The sequence below is a fragment of the Stenella coeruleoalba genome, assembly GCF_951394435.1.
Source record: "Stenella coeruleoalba genome assembly, chromosome: 16".
Classification (NCBI taxonomy): domain Eukaryota; kingdom Metazoa; phylum Chordata; class Mammalia; order Artiodactyla; family Delphinidae; genus Stenella; species Stenella coeruleoalba.
In genome coordinates, this window is record NC_137162.1 from 78,322,770 (window position 1) to 78,338,270 (window position 15,501).

Consider the following 15,501-nt stretch of genomic DNA (forward strand, 5'->3'; position numbering starts at 1 on the left):
CTTTATTCAGAAAGCCAGCAGACCAAGAAGATGGTGGACTACTGTCCCAAAGAACCATCTTCCCTGGAGTGAGAATTCAGCCTTCTTTTATACTAAAGGGGCAGGGGGTGTGGCTGGTTGTTGTAGACTTCTTCATGTAGGAATCTTTTGTTTTTGCACCTGTCCCCATAGGGCAGGTCACGGGGTTCCTTTAAACCTCCAACAAGACAACTGTTGTCCTCTGTTCTGCAACTTTTTATCTCTATATGAATGGAAAGGTGTTTTACCTTTAAAGGTCAGAGCTTTGAGAATAGGCTCTCCTCTATATTTCAGGCTACAGGCTACATTCTTTACAGAAGGTGCAGAGCCAGCATGACTGAGCACAGGAAACAGAGCACAAGGGTTAGAGCTAAAGGAACAGATGCCATATGGAGTCATGTTTGTTCTTCTCTATCATATTTCCTTGGAAGCATGTTTCAAAACCTGTCTCCTCTGGGTTTGCACAAGTCCACTCTCCAGACCACGGGATGGCCTTGTCGTTGGTGGTGCACACGACACAGCCTGTCCTTGCGCTTGTGCACTCTCCAGATGGACACCTCTGCCTCAGACCCACCGTGAACCAGCCTCTAACCCTGCACCTGTGCTGTGTCCCCCCCCCGCCCCAGGTCTCCCAGGCAGCAGCGGACCTCCTGGCGTACTGTGAAGCTCACGTGCGGGAGGACCCTCTCATCATTCCAGTGCCTGCGTCAGAAAACCCCTTCCGAGAGAAGAAGTTCTTTTGTACCATCCTCTGACTCCGTTTGCTATGAAAACGTCTCCTTTTCGGTCCGTAAAAATCCCTTGTAGAGACCGCGCATGCTCATAGCTTTAGGGAGCTCTGCCCACACCCACCCCCGCCCAACCAGGATTGCCCAGGCCTGTCTCCTCTTTTCACTGGTTTTCTTCACTGCATTCTATTTCACTTTTTCTTTCCATTTTCACGTTATTTTCATTATTAGAAGATGAAATAGACATTTTTGTAGCCAAATAACAAATGTGCCAAGTAAAACTAAGTATGGGTTTAAGGGCTTAAATTTTTTTAACATCAATTCCCAAGTTTACATAGGTCAAGTGTATACATTTCAGTGGATAATTTATTGAGAAGAGATAATTTATTGAGAAGTGGATAATTTATTGAGAAGAGAAAACAGTCCCCCATTCGTGATCATTCAGTGTCAAATCAGATCATTTTGACCAACTGAAGTATATGGGTAACGTTTCCATCTCTCTCCCTGGAGAGAGCAGTTCTGCAAGTTCTCGATTTCCTGCTTTTCTGTCATCCTATTTAAAGAAGAAATAACCTGCATCATCGGATGGTTTTCTAAACGTGGGTCATCCTGGGGCCCTGTGGCCCAGCCCCTGATGGAGGGTCCAGACCCCTGTTTCCCACTGATTGTCATTGATCCCTTTGGAGGTGGTCCTTCTACAAATGTAGGTGTTGGGTGGATATTGGAGTGAGCTTAACTGTAAATGTCACACCATTACATCTGTTTATGTGCGCCAGCCAGGCGGGCCAGGGGCACATGTCTTCTCTCCAAATGCCACCTTATCCTGCTCCCTCCTATTCTGCCTCCTGCTCTGCATGGGCTGCGTTAATAAGGGCCTGTTCTGGGGACTTCCCCGGCAGTCCAGAGGTTAGGACCCTGTGTTTCCACTGCAAGGGGCCCGGGTTCGATCCCTGGTTGGGGAACTAAGATCGCACAAGTTGTGTGGCGTGGCCAAAAAATAATAATAATAAAAATAAGGGCTTTTCTGGGCATAGCACTGGGTCCTGTGGGGTTTCACCAGGGTGGCCCCTGCCCCAGAGGAGTGAGGGAGAGGCAGCAGCTCACCACGTAGCATCCACTGATCAGAGCATTTACACGTATCCACTTATTTAATCCTCCAACAATAAATAAATGCCGTGAGAGTATGTCTGTTCTAAAGAGGGGGAAACTGAGGCACAAAGAGACCATGTAGTTTCCCCGAGGTTGTAGATAGTGAGCCAGAAGACTGGGACCTGAGCCCCTGCGCTCCCCTGCCTTCCAGGCCTGCCTGTTTGCAGGCAGGTAGGTAGACCTGCAGACAGCCCGAGCCACATGCCACAAAGCACCGCTGCTGGGGTCCGCTCAGCAGCACACGTCTCTTCCCACCTTCGCCAGGAGCAGGCGTGTTGGGCCCGTATCCTGGCAGCTTCTGGAAGATGAAACGTGGCTGCTGCCATGGAAGGCTAGGTGGCTCTCGATTTTTCTGAGACAAACTTGCAAGCCCCACCTCAAACAAACTCCTCCCACCCCGGATGAAGGAAGGGAATAAACCACAGGGGCAGAGAGCGTTCTGTCCAAGTATGTCCTGTTCCGTTGGTTTGGAAACTGTCTCCCTTCCTGGCCCTGGCAGTGGCTTCGCTGTAGGGCAAGCCATTGTGTGCCTGGAACCTGCAAACTGGGGATAATGGTAGTTACTCCTCCTGCCTTTCTGTCTAGGACAGAGGGAGGTGCTACATAGATGAAAGCTCTGATTATCATTTAAAACCAATGTGCTAAATGCCAGGCTGTCGTACAGGGAAGAACGCATGACTTCAGAGATCCGTGGTTCAGTTGGAGGAATCATGTAAAACCGCCTACAAAGAGGCAAATGCAATTTTCAGATCAATTAATGACTTGCTACCCTCATAAAGGGTTTTAGTACATTTTTATTCTTGGTTTCTTTTGTTGAAACCCATTCTTTCTTTCATGAAAGCTCCCTGGTAATAACACTGTTGTTAGGAAGCTGTGTGCTCAAACTATAGCAGAATTGTATGCTGTCTGTGATACTAGGACTTCCAGTCCTCCTCTATTTTGGTTTATGACCAGGACCTGTTTATTCTGTGGTCCACAGTCTTCACCAAACTTTCTCCCCTTTGTTTTCATTTCCAACATCCCTCCGTATTCTGCCTCCACTTTTTCCCTCTTTTTCCTTCTCCTCCTCTCTTCCTTGCATCCCTCCATGAGATGCCTTTTGTCCTTTTACTACACCTTTTCCTTCCAAACCTATGGCGTTTTGTGTGGCTTGCCCCTTTTAACGTATCCCTGAACTCATTGCTGCCCTTAAAGGCAAGTTCGTGAACGTGCACTGTGAGACACGCAAACATGTGGATGAGCCCCTCGCCCCCTAGCAATCGCCGGGAGCTGATGAAGCTGCCTGTAGCGGGCAGTCGTCATATGGTGTTTCTAGCTTGGCTGTCCAGCACCTGACCCCTTTCCTAAAGGGGGAAATCATGAAATCACCCCTATGTATAAATGTAGGGATGCAGTGCCCCCAGCACAGTGGATGCCGAAGTGGGGAGGTCTTCTCTCTCAGGTGCCTCCCCTTTTCCAGCACCAGACCGGCCAGCGACCCAGGGTGAACTCCTTGGACTCCCATGCTTGGCATTGTGAGCTTGGTGCAAGTGACACAGAAATTAAGGGATGCTGAGATTCGTTTCACGGGAGCTGTGGTGGTCCAGGGGTGGCAGTGGTCCAGCAGGGGAAGTGTCTAGGATTGGCAGGCTGCAGGGGTGGCGTGTCCACTGGTAGTAATGTCCGGGGATGGCAGAGTGCTGGGCAGACCGTTTCTGCTTCGTTTCTTGGCCCCCACCCATCTTCCCAGGTCTCCTTTCTAGCTTTCTGTCAATTCTGTGAGCCGCCAAGCTCCGTCCAATAAATTCCTCCTTCTTCTGTGAAATAGCTTGGGTTGAATGTACATATCATATGACCTAAAAACTCCACTCCTCTACCCAACAGAAATGTGTACGTACATTCACCAAAAGAAATGTACTAGAATGTTCACAGAAGCACTGTTCATAATAACCCTGAACTGGAAGGTATCCAGATGCCCATGTTGAATGGATAAATTATGGTATATTTGCACAGTGAAGTCCTACACAGCAAGAAGGGGTGCTCCTGCAGCCACCCGCGCGGCACCACGTAAGTCTCATGAGAGGAGGCAAGTTCGTACTGTATGGTTCCATTTATATCAAGTGTCAAACCCGGCAGAGTTCACCTCTGCTGTTGCAAGTAGGGATATGAGGTACTCTTGGGGGGATGGTAACCAGACGGGCACAAGGGAGATTCTCGGACCTTCTGTTCCTTGATCCGGTTGCTGGTCACCTGGGCGTATCTAGTTTGTGAAAATTCTTCGAGCTGTACACTTGTGGTTTGTGCCCTTTTCTGTATGGATGTTGTACTTCAATAAAAAGTTGGTTTTGTGCCTAGCAATGGAGAATCCTATGGTTATTGTTTTTCCTTTTTTTGGGGGGGGGCACTTTGCTCAACTTTTTACTCCTGTTTAGGTATAACATCATTAGTGGGGCATTTAAGTGTATTTACCAACATTCTGAAATACAAAATACTTGTAATCCACAGCTCTCTGGACAGAGAATAGCTCTCAGCACAACGCAGACGGTTGCCCATGAATGGGGCATGTGAGTGCCGTGCGTGGGATCTGTATCTTTGGGGAGAACAGTGAGAAATCCTCCTGGGATTTCCCACTCGGCTCAGCCTCTGTCAGTGAGGCCGGTGACCTACCCTGAGCCTCTCCTGCCTTCCGACCACTGGAATGAATGGCCGGCCACAAAAACCTATTATCAAACACCAGCTCTGGGGGAAGGAGCTGCTACAGGCGCCAGCTGGCTTTGTGATGATGCATCTTCTGAATGCAACCCGGTCTCCCAAATACACTGAAGCAAACCTGGCTCCCTCAACTCTGCTCCCACCTACGGGGGCACTGGGCCCCCTTCCAAACTTCTGGCTGAGTCCGAGGTCCCCCAGGGCTGTCTCCTTGGCTCTCAGCTCCCGGGTGGCCTCAGCATTCTCCTTCTTGCAGTTCTGAAACGTTGACTCCCGGGGTGATCACAGAGTGGCTTCACGCTGGGACTCCTGCTACATGAATCCACAGGTCTTACCTTTGATTCCGAGCGCCAGGCCCACAGAACTCAACAGGGAGTCTGAATCGGCAGCAGCCTCCCTCCGAGGGAGCCGTGGGAGGGGAGCGAAGCAAAGGTCAGAAGGAATTTTGTTCTGATGACTGTTCCAATTTGACATGAAACTAATGATAACAACTAGTGTTTGGGGAATTGCCCGGAGGTCCAGTGGTTAGGACTCAGCACCCTCACTGGTGTGGCCCTGGTTCAATCCCTGGTCAGGGAACTAAGATCCCACAAGACGAGCAGCAAGTCCCAAACAACAACAACAAAAACAAAAACACAAAACAACTAGTGTTTTGACCTGAGAAGAACATGGTTGTCATAGATTAGACAGAACTGACCTACACCTCCATCTCCTTCACCTCTTCAGGGTGGCAAGAAGACACCAGGTTTTACGGAGGACCCAAGCGAAGCTCTCCACCCCGCCCCAGGCTTCAGCTCCATCTCTCGGGGGCACGCCACTCTGCCCTCCCTGGGACACACAGCCAGAGCAGCAAGGGTGGAGGACAAGCTGGCTGTCTGCCCAGTTTCAGTGTTTCTGGAGGTACGTGTGGATGAGCTGGTGATAACTCCCACTGGTCAACACCTGACAACCCATCCAGTTTCTAATAAGACCCTTACACTTGATTCTGCATTAGCTGTAAATAAGTTACTGACTTGTAAGATGTTCAGGCCCGTGCATGGTAGTGAACCAAATGCTGGCGTTATTGTGACCCCTCACCTTTAAAATGGATAAACAACAAGGTCCTACTGGATCGCACAGGGAACTGTACTTCAGTAGCCTATGATAAACCATAATGGAAAAGAATATTAAAGTGAATATATATATAGGTACATATATGTATAACTGAGTCACTTTGCTGTACAGCAGAAAGTAACACAACATTGCAAATCAAATATACTTCAATAAAATAAATTTAAAGAAAAAAGAGATTTCCCCAGTGACACAGAGTGGCCTCCGAGGCCCCGCCAGCTCTGGCCCTACTTCTCACCAGTCACTTTCACACCTCACTCCCCGCAAAACCCTGTGCTCCATCCACACTGGCCGTTATTCAAGCGTACCTCACTAGCCCTGTTCCCTGCTGCCGCAGGATCTTTGCATCTGCTGCTTCCTTGGCCGAGCACGTTCCTCATTCCTCTCTTGGCCAGGTCGACTTATTTTTCAGATCTCAACTCCGAAGGTGCAAGCCTTCCCTGAACTCTCTGACCAAGTCAAATCTGTGTATACGTCCTTCCTGTGCTGTGAAGCCATCTGTCATTGCCGCGGTTTTACATGTGTACAAGTGATCGCTCAGTGCCCATCTGCCTCCCTGACTATGCTCTCAACGCCATGAGGGCAGAGGTTTTATCCCCAGCACCTAACATATCACCTGGCACATGACGGGCACCCGGTAAGTATTATCCCAATGAATGAGTGCAAGTCACTACCAGTCCCCTTTGTGACCCTGAGCGCTTCTCCTTAGAGGTTCTCATAAGCTGCGAACCAGTGCAGATGAGCCCTCAGAAAACGCTGAAATAGTAACTAAGGGAAGGAGCGAGGGAGACCGTTATTTGTTGAGGGCTTACACGTGGATCATTTATTGCAAAGAAAAAAATGTACTCAGCCAAGGAGTTCACGTTCTAACCCTCACAACAATTGTGTTGTAAGATTAATTATCCTCATTCTGGAGATGTATATTCCTCAAATGTAAATCAGGAAGGTAAGTTCAAATTAAGTAACTCGCCCAAGATCAGACAGGTACTAAGTGACTGGATTTGAATCCCAATCAGTCCTCCTGACTTACCACCGCTATAGCGCCTGTAGTTAAATCAAGGAGTCGAAGAGGCAGAAGGTTTTCATATCCTCCACCCCACATTTTTTTTTTAAAAAGCTACTTGGAAGCCAGGGAGAATGCTCTTGAGTTTATAGTATTAATGTGCTTTCTGGCCATTTAAAAACCATAAAGCACCTGCATGCTATAAACCCACCTTCACGCTGTGCAGCTGAACGCTGGTTTAATTGTAGTAATTCAGGCCAGGGGAGGGCAGCTCCTGGGTAAGTGATGAAAGAACAGCTTGAAGAGGAAAGAAACATTGTCTCTGTGAAGCATGAAGGGAACATTAGCTTAGTTCATGCCTAATGCCCATTGTTTGGAGTTACGGGGTACTGAAGTGTTCCTGTGACAAAAGTGACCTATTATTACCATGGCCAGGTGTGTGCATAAGTACTAGTTCTCTGACTTCTCCTTCCAAAGCATTTGGAAAATTCTTATCATTTACTTGGAGCTTTTACATTTGTTATAGTCTCTCTTTTTGTTTTTAAGTTAAATTAAACTTCATTTAACTCAGTTTTACGTAGAAACCAATCCCCAGGCAGAATATAAGAAACCATTGCCCCTGATGAAGTCGGTGCCTTGTAGCTGATGCCACTTGTTTTCTGATCAAATAAGTTATTGTTTCATCTTAGCTCTGCCTGCTCTCTTATACTCAGAAGTACAGGTCGGCATCGGCACATCTTGCTGCAGTGAAAATTACATGGGAACAAGAAAATGCAAGAAGAAAGCAGAGGCCCCGCTTGGTCAACAAATAACGATTGAGCCAGGAGGTATTTGGGAGACACACACACACACACACACACACAGTAAAACAGAGTGCCAAGGAGCCTGGGTCATGGACTCAGAAGAACTCAGGGTCAAATCCTGGCTCTGCCACTAACTAGCTCTGCCACTGCTCTGAGCTTTCATTTCCTCGTCTAGTAAAATGAGCGAGCAACACCTATTTCAGAGGAATTCAATGGAATGACGTTAAGTATTTAGCACTGCCTGGGACATAACACATGCTCAATAAATAGGGACTGACTGTATATATCTTTTATTATTGCAGAAACAAAACCGGCTTCAGAACTTAAAATAAGGCTTTTTCATTTATTGTAGAAACAAGACCAGTTTCAGTATTTAAAATAAGACTTTGTCATTTACCAAAGGTGCACCAAAGGAAGGAGAGAAGGTAGAACTTCCCAGCCAGTAGCTGAGCACCCATCGTACTCCAGTACCTTGATACATCAAAATTCCAGGCTTATTCATACATAAATACAACGTAGGAGGCTCACATTCCAGGAACAGACTTGTGGAGAAGGGGCCTCATGGCAGACAGGGAAGGTGGACCTTGTGATAATGACCAATGGAGCAGGTGGTCAAGCCTATAGCTGTAAGTTTGCAAACTTCAGAATTGGTATTGAAAAAGGCAATAATAATATTCATCTGAAGGAGGTCAAAATATTTGCTTGATAAAACATTCAGGGTCTCTGAGGGACCACAGTATTCACCCAAGGAAGTAAACCATTAAGGGTCTCTCTGATGGCCAGAACTCTCTAACTATGACCAGGTAGTGCTGTCTTTGTGTGGTGAGCTGATTTTTCTGTGTCATCTTCTCCTGGTTTTTACCTCTGACAATTTTGAACGAATACACAATGGACCGAGATAGCAGAGGCTGGACTCCTGCTCTGTGATGCCAGGTCACACAGGGCATGGAGGAAGGGCTCTTGTAGGCCAGGCTGGGCTGGTGAGGAAGGTCCCCCTGCTGTCCCGGCCGGATGCTGGAGGAGAGATGGCTGGAGAAAGAAGCCAGGGGTTCTGCCAGGGAGAGTCAGGGGCTTGTCACTGTCCAGGCACAAATTATTTAATTATTGTTACAGACTGAATTGTGTCTCCCTAAAATTCATATGTTGATGTTCTAACCCCCAGTAACTCAGAATGTGACTCTATTTGAAGACAGGGTCTTTATAGAGGTAAGTCAAATCAAAATGAGGCCTTTAGGGTAGGACCTGATACAGTATGAGTGGTGTCCTTATAAGAAGAGATTAGGACACAGACACACACAGAGGGAAGACCGTGTGAGGACACAAGGAGACAGCCACGTGCAAGCCAAGCGGAGACACCTTAGAAGGAACCACTCTGCCAACACCTTGATCTTGGACTTCTATCCTGCAGAACTGTGAGAAAATAAATGTCTGTTGTTTAAGCCATCCAATCTGTGGATGGATGCACTGGAACTCAAAGTCTTAACCACTGGATTGCCAGGGAAGTCCCATAACTAATACCATTTTCAATTTTTATTTTTCGGCTTACAAAACGTTTTATTTATTTAAAAAAATTTTTCCCTTTTCACATTTTTATATAGAGCTTACCAGGTGCCAATCCACCTTCTAAGCACTTTGCAAGTATCACTTTCTAGCTCCTCCTAACAAGCCTTAGAGTACTATGATTACGCCCATTTTAAAGATGGCAAAATGAGGTGCAAAGAAGTGGAGTGACTGTCTTGTCACCTGAGTAGGAACAGGCAAAGCTGGAACCCAGGAAGTGTAGTGCCAGAGTACATGCTCTAACCACTTTGCTATACTGCCCTTTAGAGTAAGTGGGAAATATTGATAGTCGATACCCAAGGGTTCAAATGAAAATAGTGGGCAGCTGAACAGGGGTCACAGGATGCAAGTGATGCTGAAGAAGCCCAGCAGGTGGTCAGTCATCATGGGGGACAGGAGACATGGGGGCAGGGGACACATATGCCTTCAGATAGCTGGGAGGAAGCCACAGGGCAGATCACAGGGCCAAGCCCCAGTTGTTATGGGCCTGGTTAGTGTAAGATCCGGATTCATGTAATGTCTGGAGAACTAAAATTTGCCAGAAAAGAATTTGGGGTAGAGACCACAGTAGAAGCCTAGTCCTGCAAACTGGGACACACCAGAGGCAAGAGAACTCAGGCCTGGGGACCCCAGGGCAGAAGCCTCATGAGCAGAAGAGGTGGTGGACATGTTCAGAAGAATGTCACAGATTTCAGCCAGGTGACAGGTACTATTTTCCAAGTCAGCCTCATCAGGACGGAATGGGGATAAAAGTCTACACATGAGGGCAAGGCTACTTGAGCACAGATTGGAACTGACTCTATGGGACTCAGGAAGCCCAACTCTGGGGACCAGAAAAAGCAGGAGGAGGGAAAAGTAGGAGAAAAACTTTTCCGGGGGCGGCCAACATCCTCTGGGAATGTCCTTTCCTGCCTATGGAGAAGGAGACACCTATTTATATTAATTATCCTGAAACTTATTGCTGAAGCCGGACTCAACTCCACTAACAGAGAAAGGCTTGGAAAAGGTTTACTGCTGCAAGGAAAAGGATTCCCAGAAGCAAGCAAGGTTGACACCAGAGTATCTTGAAAAGGAAACAGGATTCCATGTCCTCCAAATGCCGTTATCTTTCTCCATGTTGACAGCTGGTATTTTGTAAACATACAAGCAGGCTATATATTTTTTTCTGAAGAGGGGCACTGTTTGAAGAGATGAACTTCTAAGCATCTTGGTTGAAGAGTTCTCCAATACAAAGTATCCTGGGTGCAGAATCTATAATGATTTTGTGATGATCGACTCTCCATTAATAACACTTTCTTCCTATAATGCAAATGCTGATAAAGTTAAATTAAGATAAACATATTCCACTAATCATGAAAACTAAGAGAAAATAAGTTTCCCCCAAATCTACTGAGGATAAATGAAGGATTCATTTAAGAAAACATTGAACTTAAGCTTTGCTAGTAGAATATTTATATTTAAATACACATATGTGATTAAGTCATTAGTGATCAGATAGTTATAAGATATATTTTTAGCCCTCAGATAACAGCAATACGTTACCAAGAGTTTATTTGCTCACCAAAGTCTTGACTAACTTGTATATAATTAATGGAATTATCAGCAAATGTTTTACTTCAACACAGCTATTTCCATTTTTTAGAACACATTTGTTTATTGAACTACCAAATGCTGTAATAAACTATCTTTAGAGCCTTTGCTTTAATTGGGAGAAGAAGAATAGAAATTCCAAAGAAGAAATTCTTTCTAACAGCTAGCCAAAGGAAATGTATATAACAAAAGTAATCAATGCTAGACTTAGAAAAATTCTAATTTTATAATCATCAGTGTCTGCCTCATAAACATTAGACCACACATTTTCTATCAATTATGAGCTAGTTGTTTTAAGGCACTAATTAATCTAAGTGATTTTCTTAAAATGTACCAACGTATGTGCTGGATCTGGCCGGTACAGTGTTTGAAGTAATGGCATAAAAGCTCTGGACCATGTAAGATGGGAGAAACACCCAGAGCAGCTCACAGTTATTGAGTATTTGCCAGCACAAGTAAGCATATTTAACTCAACTCTCCCAGAATTCTCCGTGATGTATTCACTGGTACTACTCCTATTTTATAGATGCAGAAACTGAGCAGGGGTGAGCTGGTAAATGGCGATAAGCAGGTTAGGGAAGGGGGCAGGTACCGACTTGCAGCATTTGCCAATTTCCATGGTGTAAATACTACCCTCAAGGCTGATGTCAAGTTACCAACATGACGTCAACAGGCTTGCAATGTTCCTGAAAATTTCACAATTGGCTGTCATTAGCCAATCAAGTCACTTGCTCGAGTTCACGGGACACAATCAGTAAATGGAAGAACTGTGATTTGAACCCAGCAAGTCTGACTTCAGACAATGTTCTCAAACACTATGTTAGCTTTTTTTAGAAAGAATAACTCACAAGGGTAAAAAGAAGACAGGAAAACGACCCCACTGTCCCCAGAGCTTCACCTGAGCCACAGGCACAATCAGGAGTAAATAAGTGTCTAACGGCTCTAACTGGAGACTTCAGTCAGAAAAAGACTGTATAATGTAATGAACTCTCAGAGGAAGAAAAATTGGCAAATTGGACAGCCCTTAAGTGTGAAGAGATGCTGTATCTTTTGTTTCTATTTTTTCATAAAAAATGCCCCGTTCCAGAGAGATCCTTAGATGGTGGGGCAGACAATGAAGCTGCCTTTATTTGTGGAGTTGCCACAAATTCCTTTAACCTCTAAGAAGTGGTACACAATCAGCAGCGCTCAGCAGACGCCTCCCAGGGCAATGTTCTGGAGGTTTCTTCTTGCTAGTCCCCACTCTTCATTTCCTGTCATTGGTTTTATGGAATACCCTGGGAAGCAGAAAAGGCAGTGTTTCCCCAAATCAGCTTATGAAGGGCATATACAGGCATACCTCAGGGATATTGTGGGTTGGGTCCCAGCCCACTGCAATAAAGCGAGTCACACAAATTTTTTGGTTTCTCAGTACAAATAAAAGTTATGTATACACTATACTGTAGTCTGTTAAGTATGCAATAGCATTATGTCTAAAAAAAGTGTACATACCTTAGTAAAAAAATAACGCTGTTGGAAAAATAGCACGGATAGACTTGCTCGATGCAAGATTGCCCTAAACCTTCAATTTGTAAAAAACAAACAACAACAACAAAAAAAACAAAAAATAAGGCAATATCTGCAAAGCGGAAGAACGTGAAACACAATGACTGAGGTATGCCTATATTCGCCACATTTTTATTTACTATCTACTATGCACTTTGTAGTTTGGCACTCCAACGGCAAAGACAGGTGAGATTCCTTTTCTTTACGAGTTTCAGGCCAAAATGGTTTGTAGGCTGTCATGGGCAGGGCTGTTGATGGGGGAGTGGGAGGGGAGGGGAGGGGAGGGGGGAGGGAGGGGAGGGGAGGGGAGGGGGGAGGGAGGGGAGGAGAGGGGAGGGGGGAGGAGAGGGGGGAGGGGAGGGGAGGAGAGGGGGAAGGGAGGGGAGGGGGGAGGGGAGGGGAGGGGGGAGGGGAGGGGGAGGGGGAAGGGAGGGGAGGGGGAGGGGGAAGGGAGGGGAGGGGGAGGGGGAAGGGAGGGGAGGGGAGAGGGGAGGGGGAGAGGGGAGGGGGGGAGGGGAGGGGAGGGGGGGAGGGGAGGGGAGGGGGGAAGGGAGGGGGAGGGGGAAGGGAGGGGAGGGGGAGGGGGAAGGGAGGGGAGGGGGAGGGGGAAGGGAGGGGAGGGGGAGGGGGAAGGGAGGGGAGGGGGAGGGGGAAGGGAGGGGAGGGGGAAGGGAGGGGGAGGGGTGGGGTGGGATCAGTGGACTCGTGTAGGAGATCAAGATCAAGATCCCCATTTTAAGGAGTTAGGAAGGTGGGATTGTATACCCTGAGATCCAGAAAGAGACTCAGGTTTTGTGACGCCTAACTTGTACACCTCGGCAGACCCACTTTAAGAAAAGTTATACCAGCTTACAAATGAGGTACAAGGGCTTGGCACAGACCTTGAAGCTTCAGCGTCATTAGCTTCATGGTCAATGCTCCATTTCTGCTAAGACTTGAAAAATAAGTAGGAATTAGCCCGGCGAAAGAGCTATAGGAACAGAGAGCTGGCCGAGGACCCGACACACGCAGCAACAAAAGTCTGGGGTGGGAGGGCGGTCTGGGAGCTCCAGGAAGTTTTGGAGCCCTGGACGAGGAGTTAGAAGTGGCCAACGGGGACATGAGAGAGGGTGGTGATGAGGGGTCAGGTAAACCAAGGCAGGGAGTGTCAACTTTTCGCGGAGAGCAACAGAGAGCCACAGAGAGTTTGGGGAAGGGGTGTGACAAGGTCTGATTTGCATTTTTGTTGTTCTTTTTCAGATTTGCATTTTGGACCCTCACGGCCACCACAGTAAGGGGAGAGGACTGAAAATCATGTGATTATTCCCCCCCTGACCTGACCTCCATTTTCTCTGTCCTCCTCCTAAGTTTATCTTTGTTAACACAGGAGCTGAGTACCCTCGGGGCCGGGCACATGGACCCATGCTGGACCACGTGACCCTCCAGGTTTGCCCTGTGCTCACACGTCCTCAAGGAGCTGAGAATACTCTTACCTGGAGGAAGCAGGTGGATGGAAAGTGGAGAGAGAAAGAAGCAAAGTGCCCAGGACCTTCTCCAGGTGTTTCCCATGTTTGGGGAGGGGTGCGGGAGGAGGGCTGCAGCCTGGCTGCTCGGTAGGGGATGCGCATGCGCAGGGTCTCCGTAATGCCATTTCCTATCTGCCTGGCTTGCGACCTTCTTCCGGGCCTCAGAGGCCGAGGTGGTTTCCGGATGGAGTCGAGTTCTTGCAAATCGAAGACAAACCCCGGAGCAAGATGGACAATGAGGGTTGTCTCAAGGGGCTCAGCGGAGATGCCAAAAAAGGTCCAAAGGACCTTGAAAGCAGACAAGCGGGAGAAACTGGAAGGTAGGAACTAGTCGTACCCAACATGGGGAACTTTAGAGCCGAGACTCCGTGTGTGTGTGTGTGTGTGTGTGTGTGTGTGTGTGTGTGTGTTAAAAAACACATAACGTGGGCTTCCCTGGTGGTGCAGTGGTTAAGAATCCGCCTGCCATTGCAGGGGACACGGGTTCAATACCTGGACCGGGAAGATCCCACAAGCCTCGCGGGGCAACTAAGCCCATGCACCACAGTTACTGAGCCTGTGCTCTAGAGCCCGTGCTCCGCAACAAGAGAAGCCACCGCAATGAGAAGCCTGCGCACCGCAGCAAAGAAGAGTAGCCCCCGCTCGCCGCAACTAGAGAAAGCCCACGCGCAGCAACAAAGACCCAACGCAGACAAAAATAAATTAACTTAAAAAAATGTAAATTTACCCTCTTCACAGTTTTTAAGTAGTCACTGCAGTATGCTATATGCACATTGTTGTACAACAGATATCTAAAACTTTTTCATCTTGCAAGACTAAAATTCTATACTCCCGTTTTTCCCTGGCCCCAGCCCCTGGCAACCACCATTTTGCTTTGTTTCCATGACTTTGATTAGTTTAGACGCATCACAGAAGTGGAATCATAGAGTATTGTCCTGTTGTGCCTGGATTATTTCACTTAGCATCATGTCCTCGAAGTTCATCCACGTTGTAGTATAAGACAGGGTTTACTTGTTTTTTGTTTTTGTTTTTTAAAATTTATTTTATTTTTGGCTGCGTTGAGTCTTCGTTGCTGCATGCGGACTTCCTCTAGTTGCACGAGGGGGGCTACCCTTTAGTTGCGGTGCGCGGGCTTCTCATTGCGGTGGCTTCTCTTATTGCGGAGCACGGGCGCTAGGTGCACGGGCTTCAGTAGTTGTGGCTTGCGGGCTCTAGAGCGCAGGCTCAGTAGTTGTGGCACACGGGCTTAGTTGGTCCGCGCCATGTGGGATCTTCCTGGACCAGGGCTCCAACCTGTGTCCCCTGCGTTGGCAGGCGGATTCTTAACCACTGCGCCACCAGGGAAGCCCTTTACTTCTGTTTTAAGGGTGGATAATATTCCATTATATGGACATATCTCAGTTTGTTTATCCGTTCATCCCTCCATGGACATGAGGTTACTTCTGTCCCCTGGCAATTGTGAATAGTGCTGCAATGACAAGGGTGTCAAGACTCCTCTTATAGAGACTCTAGGCATCTGTCAGTGGAGTGAGCTGTCAAGATTACTATTAGAATCAGAACATTATACTGTGGGCACCAGTTCACCTACAAGTGCTGGGATCCTCCCTTCAGAAAGGGAATATCCAAGTATCCACCCAATAGGATTGTACCTCTTGTAACCTACTAAGAAATTAAGATTTCCTCTCTAGCATTACATGTACACAAGTACACACATTTATTTCCCTTACTGCGAGCAACTTGAGAATAGGAACTTTGGGAACTCAGTAATTGTTGAATTGATACATGAATTTACTAGTTAGTCA

At 47.1% G+C, this 15,501-nt stretch overlaps 1 protein-coding gene across 2 annotated transcripts in view; it reads left to right on the forward strand.

The window, feature by feature from the left end:
* The window catches only part of GNG4 (G protein subunit gamma 4), a 66,828-nt gene extending 62,603 nt beyond the window's left edge, over positions 1–4,225 (forward strand). For both annotated transcript variants that reach the window (XM_079900056.1, XM_079900055.1), the window contains exon 4: positions 645–4,225. In XM_079900056.1, the coding sequence (XP_079756182.1) occupies positions 645–773 (129 nt within the window). In that variant the 3' untranslated portion in view covers positions 774–4,225. The remainder of the gene's footprint in view (positions 1–644) is intronic.
* The last annotated feature ends 11,276 nt before the right edge of the window (positions 4,226–15,501 follow it).